This window comes from Gorilla gorilla, chromosome 15 (assembly GCF_029281585.2).
Source record: "Gorilla gorilla gorilla isolate KB3781 chromosome 15, NHGRI_mGorGor1-v2.1_pri, whole genome shotgun sequence".
In the NCBI taxonomy this organism is placed as follows: Eukaryota; Metazoa; Chordata; class Mammalia; order Primates; family Hominidae; genus Gorilla; species Gorilla gorilla.
This window is the reverse complement of record NC_073239.2, coordinates 67,212,320-67,227,594: the sequence shown is the minus strand read 5'-3', so window position 1 is coordinate 67,227,594 and position 15,275 is coordinate 67,212,320. Positions and strand designations below refer to the sequence as shown.

The window sequence follows — 15,275 nt, the reverse complement described above, 5'->3', positions numbered from 1 at the left end:
CAGTCCTATTGGATTAGCCCCTACCCTTATGACCTCATTTAACCTTAGTTACCTCCCTAAAGGCCCTGTTTCCATATACAGTTCACATTAAGGGTTGGGACTTCAACATATGAATTGGGGTGGGGGGGACACAATTCAGTCTATAGCAATGGGAATAAAAAAAGAATTGGGTAATGTATGGAGAAATGTATTTATTATTTTAAAGTAAAGAAGATATACTCAGATGATAACATCCCTCATTTCTGTGACTAGTCATGTGGCCATAGCCAATATTTATAATTTCCTTCCCCTACTATGCATTTCATATTCTCTTTGCCTTTGGCAAGCATCTCAGCTGGTCATGGTTTCTGGTTTGGTGGTGTAGCTCAAACTTTCATTCCTGAAGTCTGTGCCATTAGCAGCCCTGGCTGTTTTGGGTCGAGGTAGTTTCCAGTAACTTTTATAACAGTATGTGGGAATACTAAGAGAAGCTTCAGGAGATGTGTATTCCAGTCATATTCCTCTTTATCATCCCCAAGCCTAGTTGTGGTAGCAACTCATTTTCTTGAGAGTCAGGATTAGTTATCCAATTCAGTATAGCAATCCCCTCTTTGATTTACTGGCAGGGGAACCCAAAGTTGCCAGGTGTTGCAGTATCAACCTCCAGTTTAATGGAACCACTGTCATTCCCTAATGGAAGTACTTCTCCCTTGGGAACTAAGACCTCTAGATCATAAGACTGAAGTTGTGGGGATAGAATGCAAAAATTTCATGTGGTGGATGATTGGGGTAATAGTAAGGAACCACTCTCATTTCTACCTCAATTTCCAGACCAGTGAATTCTGGCTGTGGGAGAAACAATACCATATATTAGTCACTGATTTAGAGCACATGGAGCATCCTGGAGGACATTGCCCCAGCCCTGCAAGGAGTTGCCAGCCAGCTAGTGCTATTACTTCTAAAGCCCATTCCAGTTTGTCACCCAGTGGCTTCAGGGTGATGGGGAAAATGGTAAAATCAGTGAATTCCATGAGCCTGAGCCTATAGCTGCATTTCATTTGCCGCAGAATAAGTTCACTGATCGGAAGTAATGCTTCTCTGTAAAATACCATGATGGTGAATAAGACATCTCATAAGTTCACACATGGTGACTTTGACAGAAGCATTATAGGCAGGGAAGACAAATTTATATTCAGAGCAAGTGCCTATGCCAGTGAGAAGTAAGTGCTGCCTTTTCTATGATGGAAGTGGTCCAGGGACCACATCAGTGGCTCTGTTGGTATCTACTATTGGCAGATTGAGCACTCAGCATTAGCTGTAGACAGATCAGCCTTGGTGAGTAAGTCCATGTCGCTGATCACCTCCATCCTTGCTACCATAACTATGTTTTCCAGTTCTATGTTTACATTGTGAAATGATTATCACAATCAAGTTATTTGATATCACATCTGCCACGTCACATAGTTACCATTTATGTGTATGTGATGAGAACACTTAGATTTGTTATCTTAGCAAATTTCAAGTATACCATACAGTATTATTACCTGTAGTCACCACGCTGTATATTAGATTTCTAGAACTTATTTTCATCGTATAATTGAAAGTTTGTACCCTTTGACTGATATCATCCCATTCCTGCCCACCCCCCTCCCAGGCTGTAGCAACCATCATTGTACTCTCTTTTTCTATGAGTTCAACTTTTTTAGATCTCACATGTAAGTGAGATCATACGTATTTGTCTTTCACTGTCTGGCTTATTTCACTTAGCACAGTATCTTCCATGCCCACCCATGTTGTCACAAATGGCAGAATTTCGTCCTTTTTATGGCTGAATGATATTGCATTGTGTATATATATCACATTTTCTTTATCCATTCATCTGTCAATGGACACTTAACGTTGTTCTCATGTCTTGGCTGTTGTGAATAATGCTGCAATGAACATGAAAATGCAGATATCTCCTTGAGGTACTGATTTTGTTTTCTTTGGGTATATACCCAGAGGAAATAATATGGTAGTTCTATTTTTAATTTGGATCATATGGTAGTTCTATTTTTAATTTTTTGAGAAACGTCCTTACTGTTTCCTGTGATGGCTGTCCAATTTACATTCCCATCAATAGGGCATTCTACATCCTCACCAATGCTTGTTTTCTTTTGTCTTTTTGATAATAGCCATCCTAATAGATGTGAGATGATATCTTATTGTGGTTTTGATTTTCCTGATGATTAGTGATTTGAACACCTTTACATATATCAGTTGGCTATGTGTATATCTTTGAAAAAATACATAAAATACATATTCAGGTCCTTGGCCCCCCCTCTCCCCTTTTTTTTTTTGAGACAGGGTCTCTGTCACCCAGGCTGAAGTCCAGTGGCATGATCATGGCTCACTGCAGCCTCAAACTCCTGGTCTCAAGCCGTCCTCTTACCTCAGCCTCCCAGGTAGCTGGTATTATAGGCACGTGCTGCCATGCCCGGCTTCTTTGCCCATTTTTATTTATTTATTTTATCTTATTTTATTTATTTATTTATTTATTTATTTATTTATTTATTTTTTGAGATGGGGTTTCACTCTTGTTGCCCAGGCTGGAGTGCAACAGCACGATCTCGGCTCACCTCAACCTCTGCCTCCTGGGTTCAAGCGATTCTCCCGTCTCACCCTCCTGAGTAGCTGGGATTACAGGCATGTGCCACCATGCCCAGCTAATTTTGTATTTTTAGTAGAGATGGGGTTTCTCCATGTTGGTCAGGCTGGTTTTGAACTCCTGACCTCAGGTGATCTACCCACCTTGGCCTCCCAAAGTGCTGGGATTACAGGCGTGAGCCCCCGCGCCTGGCCTTTCTTTGCTCATTTTTTAATCGGCTCATTTGTTCTTTTGCTATTGAATTATGTGAGTTTCTTACATTTTTTGGATATTAACCTGTTATCAGATGTATGGTTTGCAAATATTTTCTCCAATTCTGTAGGTTGTCTCTTTATTGTCATTTCTTTTGCTGTGCAGAAGCTTTTTAGTTTGATATAGTCCCACTTGTTTATTTTTGCTTTTGTTGCCTGTGTTTTTGGTGCCTTATATATTAAAAAAAAAACATTGCTGAGACCAATGTCTTCCCTGTGTTTTCTTCCAGGAGTCTTAGTTTTCAATCTAAAATCTTTAATCTTTTAATCTAAATATTTAATCCAGTTCAAGTTAATTTTTGTGAATGGTGTAAAATAGGAGTCCAATTTCATTCTTTTGCATGGGGCTATCCAGTTTTCCCCGCACCATTTATGGAGACTATCTTTACACCTAATCATGTAGTTCATGATGCTGTCAGGTAAAGACAGGGGTGCCTGGAGAAAGAGGCTAACTAACATCCACAGGGCAGGTCATCTTTTTCTAATGATTATTAAAATTGTCCTTGGCCAAGATTTCTCTTCAGTGAGCATTCATATGGAACTTGAATATCTTTACTCTCTGAAACTGTTTTGGAGTGGTCCATCATATACCTTTCTCCAGAGGTCCTTTCCCTGTCCATCTAGCCAAACCATTAGTTGTTGCACATGAAACACTGTAGATCCATACCTTTGGCCATCAGTCCTTCTAAAGTAAGATGAACAGCTAGGTGTGATGTTCAGAGGTCTGCCCACTGAGAATATTTTCTGCACCACAGTCCTTCAGGGCCACTCATGAGTGGGGCTCTGGTGCTGTGGCTGTTCAGTTGTGTGTGGTACCAGAATATTGTGCAGAACCATTTCTAAACCTGGCCTATATTTTTTCTTCTTTGGTCAATTGGTCATAGAGAACTCCCCATGGGTCTATAGAGGCAGGTTGATAGGAAGGAGGCAATTTAGCAGGAGTAGGGGCCATGGGAATTTGAACCACTTGCCTCTGCAACTTACGTGTGCCAGCAGGACCTGTACAACCCTTATCTTATAATTTTTCTTAAGATGGAATGCTGCTATATACACCCAATTTTGTGGCTTGATGAGTCAGACACCACCACCCAGTTAATAATGGGTAGCTCATATGGTAAACTTAGTGACCTGTGGTCAAGTGTTCAGTCAAAGCCAGAAGCACTTTCTCAAAAGGAGGTTAGTTATCTGCAGAGGATGGTATAACTTTCCTCCAAAAACCCTAAAGTTCTGTGCTGTGATTTGCCTACAGGTGCCTTCCAAAGGCTCTATAAAGCATGACTATCTGCTGTAGACACTTCGATTACCATCAGATTTGCTGGGTCATGTGACCCAAGTGGCAGGCTTTCCATTCAAAGAAGAATTGAAAATCTGTTTCTGTGCCTGCCCTCATCTAAGGGACATTTTCACTAGAGTATAGCATCATATGATAGAATATATACAGGGGCCTATGGCATACCAGTAGATATATACTTTGTACCCAGAGTTGCCATTCTTTATTTTGGCATTTTCAGTAAGTATAATTTTGGGGTTCAAATTCAAATTGGGGTTCCACTTACCAGGTTGAAATAGTTTTATGAAAAGTTTAAAGAAAATTTTTCTTTTTGAGACAGTCTCACTCTGTTACCCAGGCTGAAGTGCAGAGGCACGATCTTGGCTCACTGTAACCTCCGTCTCCCAGATTCAAGTGATTGTTGTGCCTCAGCCACATGAGTAGCTGGGATTACAGGTGTGTCTCACCACGCCTGGTTAATTTTTGTATTTTTAGTAGAGACAGGGTTTCACCATGTTGTCCAGGCTAGTCTTGAACTCCTGGCCTCAAGTGATTCACCCACTTCAGCCTCCCAGAGTGCTGGGATTACAGGTGTGAGCCACTGCGCCTGGCCAGGGATTTTTAAAATAAATTTTTGCAGGTAGGATTTGCTAATTAAAGGTTTATACATTGGATATGGGGAGGGGGGAATCTGCTTCACTTATGAAAGAGCAACAGACATGCATGGTTTATTTCTTCGTCTTCTTTTTATTTATTTTTTTAATTAGAGACTTTATCTCTAATAAAACATAGGGAGACAAGGTCTCCCTGTGTTGCCCAGGCTGGTCTTGAACTCCTGGGCTCAAGTGATCCTCCCACTTTGGCCTCCCAAAGTGTTGGGACTACAGGCGTGAGCCACCGTGCCAAGCCTAAAAGAAATTTTTGTTGAACTAATGTATCATTTGATGGTTACCTAAATTTTAATTTGGAGGTAAAATTAATATGTTACTGAATTTAATTATTGTTTCACATATAGCATAAAATGATTTCAGAGACCTGTGATAGTTTTTGATAATTTCTTTCTTGGGAACTGTTGCTTGAGTTTTGAAAGAGAACTATTAGGTTATTGCATGCTGGTACCATTTTATAAATTCTATTATTATCTTTACATCTATCATAGGACTTATCTGCATTTTTTTTGTTCCAAGAACGAAAGAACTGCCAATCTTTTGTGTAGGAGCTGATGACTTATATCACAAAAATACTTCTCATATTTCTAGAATATAACTCTAGATGAACAGGAAAGATATTAACCTATTTAGAAGAAGTTATTTTTGGCTGGGTGCGGTGGCTCACGCCTATAGTCCCAGCTGTTCGTTTAGGCAGGAGAATTACTTGAACCCAGGAGGTTGAGGCTGTAGTGAGCCAGGACTGCGCCATCACACTCCAGCCTGGGTGATGGAGCGAGACCTTGACAGCCCTTTTGACTTCAAAGGTCTTAAAACAGTCATGGCTTAGTCTAGCTAATTAGAATTCATTATGGAGAAGTTTCATCTAATTTTTGTAAAAACTATGACATGTATAACTCCTGAAAAGAGGCTTAACTTTCTAGCAAGGGCAAAAATAGGATACATATAGAGGTGAAAATTTAGCTCAATAGAGTAAGGCTAAACAGTAAGGCCTGGCTGGGCGTGGTGGCTCACGCCTGTAATCCCAGCACTTTGGGAGGCCGAGGCGGGTGGATCACGAGGTCAGGAGATCGAGATCATCCTGGCTAACACAGTGAAACCCCGTCTCTACTAAAAATACAAAAAATTAGCCAGGCGTGGTGGCGGGCGCCTTGTAGTTCCAGCTACTCGGAAGGCTGAGGCAGGAGAATGGCGTGAACCCGGGAGGTGGAGCTTGCAGTCAGCCGAGATCGCTGCCACTGCACTCCAGCCTGGGCAACAGAGTGAGGCTCCGTCTCAAAACAACAACAACAACAACAACAACAACAACAAAAACAGTAAGGCCTGGAAAGAAAAAATGTTGAGACAGGTGAGAACTCTGAGGCTTCAAAAATAGGTCATCTGGGAAGAAGATCTAAGAATAAGAACAGAATTGCTAGGTGTTTACTCTGTAAGAAGTGAAGAGATGGGAATTCAAGTGTGGTGGTGAATGCGGGATAAATGAAGTCATTTAGGAAATAGGGTGGCAAATTGGCTAAACTTAGTGAGTAAAGTTAAAAATAAGCAGATGATAATCACAAAATAAAATTTATAGGAAATCATAACAGCCTAACATTAGCAGTCTAAAGCTGGTCACTAAAGCAAACGTTGAACGTAGTGTGTGCTCTCATTAAATGTGCATTGAATGATTGAGATTTCTAAAGTGTCCTCAGTTTGCAAAGTAGATATTGATTAGGAAGGAGAAATTGCTTGGTGGGTAGGTTACAGTTGCAACTGGGCAGGATTATTGAGTGTGAAGCAACCGAAGAGTAACACGGTAATTGCTCAGATACAGGAGAAGCTGGTTGCAATACAGAGGTTGCCTTTAAATGAGAGGGTTACAGGCCCTTCGACTTCAGTGCCAGAGATGTTATGGATATAATTATCAGTAGGTAATAACTTTATTTTTTAAAATGATTTTATGTGCTTATATTTTTAATGTAGGAAGTTTTGTCTTTCTTGATGTTCTGCTGATTGGGTAAATCCTCATATTTGTGATTGGTATATTGAATTTTTAATTAATCCAAATTAAAAGCTGTGGGGTGGGTGGGGGAGCAAAAAAAATTGGTGGAGGCTGTCTAAATGACGTTTGCTTCCTCATGCAACAAATAGTTAAGAAGCTCCCTGCTAGGTCCTAATAAACAGATTTATATGTATTTGTATGTATGTATTTGTGTGCATGCATGTATACCTTACTAAGTATCCTTGCTAGGTTGACCATTATTATCTTTAAAGTACAAAATTTAAGGTGACATCCTCTTACATGCCACTATCCTAAGTTTCTAGCTGCCACCTAAATGCTAAAGAACATATTTTGCTGATACCTGTATTGAATATCCTCTTTTAGAAAAAATTCTATTTCTTTACCTTTTTTTCTTTACTATCACCTGTTTTTCCCCTCTTGACCTATTCTACTCCACTTTATACAAATAACTGTTCTTTTATTTTGCACTAGGGAGAGGAAATCCGATGTCAGTATGTTGTGACATGTGCAGGACTTTACTCAGACCGTATTTCAGAGTTGAGTGGCTGCACTCCTGATCCTCGAATTGTACCATTCCGGGGAGATTACCTGCTCTTGAAGCCAGAAAAATGTTATCTTGTAAAAGGAAATATTTATCCGGTAGGTAATGATGCTTCCTACTTCTCATTTTTTTCAAGCAGTGGTGGTCGTAAAGGAGATGAAAACAACTTTCACTTGGGTCAGAAATAAGAGAAATTTTGAAGGACCGTTTGTGTAAGCATTTCATCGGTTTCTCTTGTGGTTAAATCCCTAAATCTTTATCCCTGTATCATGGTTATTAAATTGTAATTAATTGCCTGCAGGTACATGTCTCCAGAAAGCATGAGTGCACTGTGGGAAATGCTATCAAGAAGGAACTGAATTCTACCTTCTCTCTGGTGGAGGGAAAGGGAAAACTTTCCCTTATGGAAGTCCCTGATACCCATCCCTTTTCCTCAGTTCACTATCTGTAGGTACAGAAAAGGGATGTGGCCACTCTGTAGTTTCAGGGAGTAGAAGACAGAGGTATTTAAATGAAGAGTTCATTCTTCTGTCTGGAACTACCCTGGAAATGAATGAATCTCTTAAAATATATTAGGTCAAACCAGATGAAATAGTCAGTATTCGGCTATTTGATATTTTTGAGCTTGCCAAAACATGAATTTCATCTGCTTCAACCTCATGTATTTGTACTTTGCAGAAGCCTGTGCTATGAATGTGTATTTTTTTCTGGCAGCTCTGATTTTACTTGCCAGTCATAGACATCCCTTGTGAAAGACCGAGAATAGCCTGAAGTAAGACAGTTCATCTTTTTTTTTTCCTTTACCCAGAAAGATGCATAGATGGAACAATGTATTAGTGTTAATAGCATCAGAGTTTCTTTTTTTTTTTCTGAGACAGATTCTCACTCTGTTGCTCAGGCTGGAGTGCAGTGGCATGATCTTGGCTTATTGCAACCTCCATCTGCTGGGTTTAAGTGATTCTCATGCCTCAGCCTCCCAAGTAGCTGGGATCACAGGTGCACACCACCACGCCAGGCTAATTTTTGTATTTTTAGTAGAGATGGGGTTTCACCATGTTGGCCAGGCTGGTTTTGAACTCCAGATCTCAAGTGATCCTCACGCCTCAGCCTCCCAAAGTGTTGAGATTACAGGCGTGAGCCACCACACCCGGCCAGCATCAGGGTTTCTTGTGTGCATTTCTAAGCAGAAGCATGTTAATGGAAAAGCATATCTGAGTACAGCTCACAATACAAATTAAATGCATGAGAAGAAAGTGTTTTATGTTACCAATTGAATGTTTGCATCTCTGATAACATGGAATGTGAAATGAGGCTGTTATTTACTATGTTAAATTTATAGGTCCCAGATAGCCGGTTTCCTTTCCTAGGAGTTCACTTCACACCAAGGATGGATGGCAGTATTTGGCTAGGGCCTAATGCAGTTCTTGCCTTTAAACGAGAAGGTTACAGACCCTTTGACTTCAGTGCCACAGATGTTATGGATATAATTATCAATAGGTAACATTATTTATTTTTAAAAATGATTTTATGTGCTTATATTTTCAATGTGGGAAGTTTTGTCTTTCTTGATATTCTACTTATTGGGTAAATCCCCATATTTGTGATTGGTATATTGAATTTTGTATTAATCCAAATTAAAAGCTTTGGAGTGGATGGGGTAGCAAAAAAACAAACAAACAAACAAAAAACGCCTTTTGGAATAAGCATAACATTTTAACTACTTCAAGAAAATTCTGATGAGCTGGGGTTAAAAAGAAAAGGCTGGCCGGGCGCGGTGGCTCATGCCTGTAATCCCAGCACTCTGGGAGGCTGAGGCAGGTGGATCATGAGGTCAGGAGATCAAGACCATCCTGGCTAACACGGTGAAACCCCGTCTCCACTAAAAATACAAAAAGTTAGCTAGGCGTGGTGGCTGGCACTTGTAGTTCCAGCTACTTGGGAGGCTGAGGCAGGAGAATGGCATGAACCCGGGAGGCAGAGCTTGCAGTGAGCCGAGATCGCTGCCACTGCACTCCAGCCTGGGCGACAGAGCAAGACTCCATCTCAAAAAATGAATGAATGAATGAATGAATGAATGAATGAATGAATGAATAAATAAATAAATAAATAAATAAATAAATAAAAATAAAAAGAAGATAAGGCCAAGAGTCATTCATATATCTGGCAATCCAAATCTTGTATTGCTAAGTTTCCAGTTTTATTTGGTGGGGGGGAAATAGATTCTCTCAAAATCAGTAGATGGCTATTTTAATAAAATCATTTTGAGCCAGTCTCCATCATTTTGTAAGCCACTGGAGAAATTACTGATGACCAAAGTAATTTCCTTGTGTAGGAAACTAACAATACGATTGTGTTGACCTAAGATGCAGATTCTTTACTATTGTAGGAAATACTGAATTAGGTATTTTGTTTGGTCCTTTTACCAATGTTTCTCTCTAAAGGGTTTCACTTGAAAATCACTAGATTTTGCTGTTTAAATCACTAGATTTAAAGCTATACTTGAGTTTCACCCTCCATGGATTCTGAAACAGAAAGTTTAGGATGGCACTTCCTGGCACATGTAGTTGTAAAAATATATACATATGTGCATCTAGGCTTTGCAGAGTCTTACTTGAAAATCACAACTAAAGTTTTTTTGGTTTTTTGTTTTGTAATTTTGAGACAAGGTCTCACTTTGTGCTCACTGCAGCCTCAACCTCCTGGGATCAATCAGTTCTCCCACTTCAGCCTCCAAGTAGCTGGAACTACAGGCAGATGCTACCATGCCCAGATAATTTTTGTATTTTCTGTAGAGACAGGGTTTCGCCATGTTACACAGGCTGGTCTCGAACTCCTGGGCTCAAGCAATCCACCTGCCTTGGCCTCCCAAAGTGCTGGGATTACAGGCATGAGCCACCACACCCTGCCTAAACAACTAAAGTATTTTACCTCTGGCTGACTAAAGAAATCTAGGGTAGATGTCCCATTTCTTTCATACCCTGCCTTTTAGGTGTGTTGAAGGCATCTAATATTTCCATTAGAAAGCCTTGATGTTGGCAGGCTTTATAGAGTTCCAGTTTGAAACCAGCACTCCTTGGGAATTTGAGTTTAGAGGGTGTTTACCTCTGTATTTTTTTTTTTTTTTTGAGTCAAAGTTTCACTGTTGCCCAGGCTGAAATGCAGTGACACAATCATTGGTTACTGCAGCCTCAAACTCCTGGGCTTAAGCGAGCCTCCCACTTCAGCCTCCCTAGTAGCTGGAACTACAGGCACACACCACCATGCCCAGCTCTGTTTACCTCCTGAGCTGATGAGGTTTCCTTCTGATATTGGCCAAAAGTTGATTTTCATTGATTCATTGATTGATTGGTTGATTGAGAGAGGGTCTCTCTCTGTCGCCCAGGCTGGAGTGCAGTGGCACGATCTCAGCTCGCTGCAACCTCTGCCTCCTGGGTTCAAGCAATTCTCCTGCCTCAGCCTCTTGATTAGCTGGGATTACAGGCGTGCACCACCACACCTGTCTAATTTTTGTATTTTTGGTAGAGACAGTGTTTTGCCATGTTGGCCAGGCTGGTTTCAAACTCGTGACCTCAAGTGATCCGCCCACCTTGACCTCCCAAAGTGTTGGGATTACAGGCGAGAGCCACCACTCCTGGCCTTGATTTTCTTTTAATCTGTAGTTTTTCTGACTTTGCCTAGATTTTTGTGATGACATAAAAAAAGAATCTAATAATTATAAAGGTATTTTATGTAATAAAGAATTCCTTTCTCTCATAAAGATTTTTTTTCTCTGTTTTCAGTGGCTTGATTAAACTGGCATCCCAGAATTTTTCCTATGGAGTTACTGAAATGTATAAAGCGTGTTTTCTTGGTGCAACAGTGAAGTATCTTCAAAAATTCATCCCTGAAATTACTATCAGTGATATACTTAGGTAAGGAAAAGGGATAAGGAGTGTAAATACAGTCCTGACCTATGTGAACTTGAGAGGTGGGTCTGACTTGGTGATTAGTAAGCACCATTTCAGAGTCAGTCTGCATATGCACTGAATTTTTGTTTGCTCTCTTTCCCAACATGTTGTTGAATTCCCTTTGCAGTGCATTTATTGGGCATTGCTACATCATGGCCCTTAGTGCTGGTCCATTTATAATTATCTAGACTGCCTTACAGCTCTAATCTGAAATCTCCATGACAGCTTTATTGTGATGCTACCTTAGCCTTTTTGTCTAACTGTCACTCCTGATAAAAACAACTTGCCTGAATTTTTAAAAATCTCTCTGGCCAGTTAGTCTTGTGATTCCAGAGCCTTTTGGCCCTAATTTTGTATAAGATTATTGATCACTATGTTAACTAATTAGGTAATAAGCACATTAAAACATTATATTTTGATTGATTCTTAAAACTTAAAAAAAAACCTTTTAGGTTTGGGGTACATGTGAAGGTTTCTACATAGGTAAACACATGTCATGGGGTTTATTGTACATATTATTTTATCACCCACATATTAAGCCCAGTACCCAATAGTTATCTTTTCTGCTTCTCTCCTTCCTCCCTCCCTCCCCACTTAAGCAGACTGCAGTGTCTGTTGTTTCCTTCTTTGTGTTCATGTGTTCTCATCATTTAGCTCCCACTTATAAGTGAGAACATGTGGTATTTGGTTTTCTGTTCCTGTGTTAGTTTGCTAAGGATGATAGCCTCCAGCTCCATTAAAACCTGTTAGAAACACACTCCTAGACCTGGCATCTCACCTTGCTTCTTCTCTACTTCTTTTGTTCTTTCTTGGACCTTACTGCACTCAGGGACTCTACTTTCAGGATAGAAGTGGAAAGCAGTGTGGTAACAATCAGAGTCCTTGCTACACGGGTGTGGGGCAAAGTAAGGACAACTTACATCTTTTATTTTTATATTTTTTTTGAAATGGAGTTTCGCTCTTGTTGTCCAGGCTGGAGTGCAATGGCACCATCTCAGCTCGCTACAACCTCCGCCTCCTGGGTTCAAGCAATTCCCCTGCCTCAGCCTCCTGAGTAGCTGGGATTACAGGCATGTGCCACCACGCCCGGCTAATTTTGTATTTTTAGTAGAGACAGGGTTTCTCCTGTTAGCCAGGCGGGTCTCAAACTCCCGACCTCAGGCGATCCACACGCCTCAGCCTCCCAAAGTGCTGGGATTACAGGCGTGAGCCACCGCACCCGGCCACATCTTTTATTCTTAAAGATAAAAGACTTTGGCACGGCGGCTCACACCTGCAATCCCAGCACTTGGGAGGCTGAGGTGGGTGGATCATCTGAGGTCAGGAGTTCGAGACCAGCCTGACCAAAATGGAGAAACCTTGTCTCTATTAAAAATACAAAATTAGCCGGGCATGGTGGCACATGCCTGTAATCCCAGCTACTTGGGAGGCAGAAGCAGGAGAATGGCTTGAACCTGGGAGGCAGAGGTTGCAGTGAGGCAAGATCATGCCATTGCACTCCAGCCTGGGCAACAAGAGCAAAACTCCGTCTCACAAAAAAAAAAAAAAAAGATAAAAGGCTTTCTAGACTTGATCTGTAGATTATTCTTAATACCACCCAAACCTATTTTTTTCCCCTCTTTGGTAATGTTTTTAGTGTTCACCTTTTTTCCTGAGCAAGCCATTCGTTAGGCCTAATCAGCAGTGTACTTTGAGGTACTCTCACCCTCCATTTACAATCCATCCCTCCATGAATTTTCTTAGCACTAGATATCTGCTTTCTCTGCAACAGCTGCTGAACTAGCCTGGTAAAAAATGTCAGCAGGCTTGACTGTGTATCTGTGAAGAGAGCAATAATCATGTCAGCTGTCTCTCTTAGGGGAGCGTCCTCGTTTAAATCTGACTCTAATGTATCATTCTGAGACCAGCGTGTTTGAATCCTTAGAAGATTAAAACTCAGCTAACGTTTTTCCTCTTATCTCTTTCACTCCTCTACTCACCTTCTGAAATAGAAGGGATAAAAATATCTAGCCATTATTTTCTTTCACTCACTTATAAGTAAGGGCTTTTATGTTTTCAGTGATCTGCTTTAGCAAACTTGTGATGTTTTATATCTGAAAATAGACTGGTCAAATCTGGTTTCTATTACTGCTATTAATATTCGTTGGAAAACAAACGAGGTGAGCATAGTGAATTCTGTATAAAAATAGTTGCAGTGAATTCACTGCCTGTATTCAGTTACCACCCTTTCATAGAAGCCTGAGGAAAACTTTTTAGACCACTGGATTTCATATGGTAGAATTGGACTTCGGGCTTGTGGTTATTAGTGAACTCTCCTGTCTCTGGGTGTAAGGGTGTGAATTTCTGTTACCAGTTTCATTGGCATGTAGTAGAAAAGGGCGCAGCACTGCAGGCAGGTGCATTTGGGGACAAATTCAACCCAATCACAGATGAGTTCCTCTTTAAAGAGAGAAAAGCTAACTAATTCAGCAATTCCATTTGCTTCGTCTCTTGATTCCTATAGTTATTAAGTGCAGGAAATTATTAATAACAAAAAGGAAGTTGTAGAAGATATGTTTTTGGGTTTCTCGGGGGGAAGATACGTTTGATACCATTTGTATAAGTTTTAAAACAAGTATAGCAAAACCATATATTGCTTACGGATTACACATGTAGTATGAAAATAAAAATGAGCAGGGGAGTGATAAACACCTAATTCAGGAGAGTGGTTACCTCTGGGGAGGGAAGAGAATGGGATCTTGAGAGTTCTACAGAGGCTTCTATCATATCGGTAATGCTTTGTTTCTTAAGCTGTTGGATAAGAAAATGGGTATTCATTGTGTTATTCTCTCTTCCTTATGATAGCCTGAAATATTAAATAATAAAAATAAGATCAATAGACTTTTTTTTTTTTTTTTTTTTGAGACAGAGTCTCGGTCTGTTGCTAGGCTGGAGTGCAGTGGTACAATCTCGGCTTACTACAACCTCCGACTCCCTGGTTCAGGTGATTCTCCTGCTTCAGCCTCCCAAGTAGCTGGGATTACAGGCATGTGCCACCATGCCCAGCTAATTTTTGTATTTTTAATAGAGACAGGGTTTCATCGAGAGCCAGGATGGTCTCAATCTCCTGACCTCATGATCCTCCTGCCTTGGCCTCCCAAAGTGCTGGGATTACAGGGGTGAGCCAATGCGCCTGGCCAAGATCAATAGACTTTTCCACAGCTTGAAGCCTAAGTCCTGCCTTGTCTCCTTTGTCTTGCAACCAGTATACTAAACCATAAATGCCCTTAGTATTGCAGTGAAAGCACATCAGGCATTAGTAGATAGTAAAAGATAGTTGAAGCAACACTTTCAGTGGGGTGTGTTTCCCAGGATGGTGTCCTTAAATTTCATTAACCACTGAAGGGCACCCAGGTTGACTTCTCATTGCTTAGCCAGAGCATTTTGGGCAATAATTTACTGGTGAACATGAGATTGGAATATAAAGTTACAGTCTGTTAAATATTTGCATTAGATAAACTTCTCATTGTTAAATGATGGTCTCTAAGACTCTTAATGTTAGCTCTAGGCCAGGCACAGTGGCTCATGCCTGTAATCCTAGTGCTTTGGGAGGCTGAGGTGGGAGGATCGCTTGAGCCCAGGAGTTTGAGACCAGCCTGGGCAATATAGTGAGATGCCATCTCTGCAATTTTTTTTTTTTTAATTAGCTGGGCAGGTGGTGCACGCCTATAGTTGTAGCTACTAGAGAGGCTTAAGTGGCAAGATCCCTTGAGCCCAGGATGCTGAAGCTACAGTTAGCCATTATTGCACTACTGTCCTCCAGCCTGGTGGAGAGAACAAGACCCTGTCTCAAATATATATATAGCTCTAAACTTTAAAAATTTGTTCTGTGATTAATTTTGACATGTTAATCTAACAGCAGTTTGTATCTGTTAGCACAGTAAAGATGTAAAAGACGAAGACATGTATGTCACAATTTCCCCATTTTCAA

General features: G+C 40.6%; 1 protein-coding gene across 6 annotated transcripts in view; it reads left to right on the top strand.

Annotated features, from left to right (window-relative positions):
- Positions 1-15,275, top strand: part of L2HGDH (L-2-hydroxyglutarate dehydrogenase) — a 69,274-nt gene that overhangs the window by 38,074 nt on the left and 15,925 nt on the right. For all 6 annotated transcript variants that reach the window (XM_063698300.1, XM_004055152.5, XM_063698303.1 and 3 more), the window contains 3 exons: positions 7,289-7,456; positions 8,698-8,855; positions 11,138-11,269. In XM_063698300.1, the coding sequence (XP_063554370.1) occupies positions 7,289-7,456; positions 8,698-8,855; positions 11,138-11,269 (458 nt within the window). The remainder of the gene's footprint in view (positions 1-7,288; positions 7,457-8,697; positions 8,856-11,137; positions 11,270-15,275) is intronic.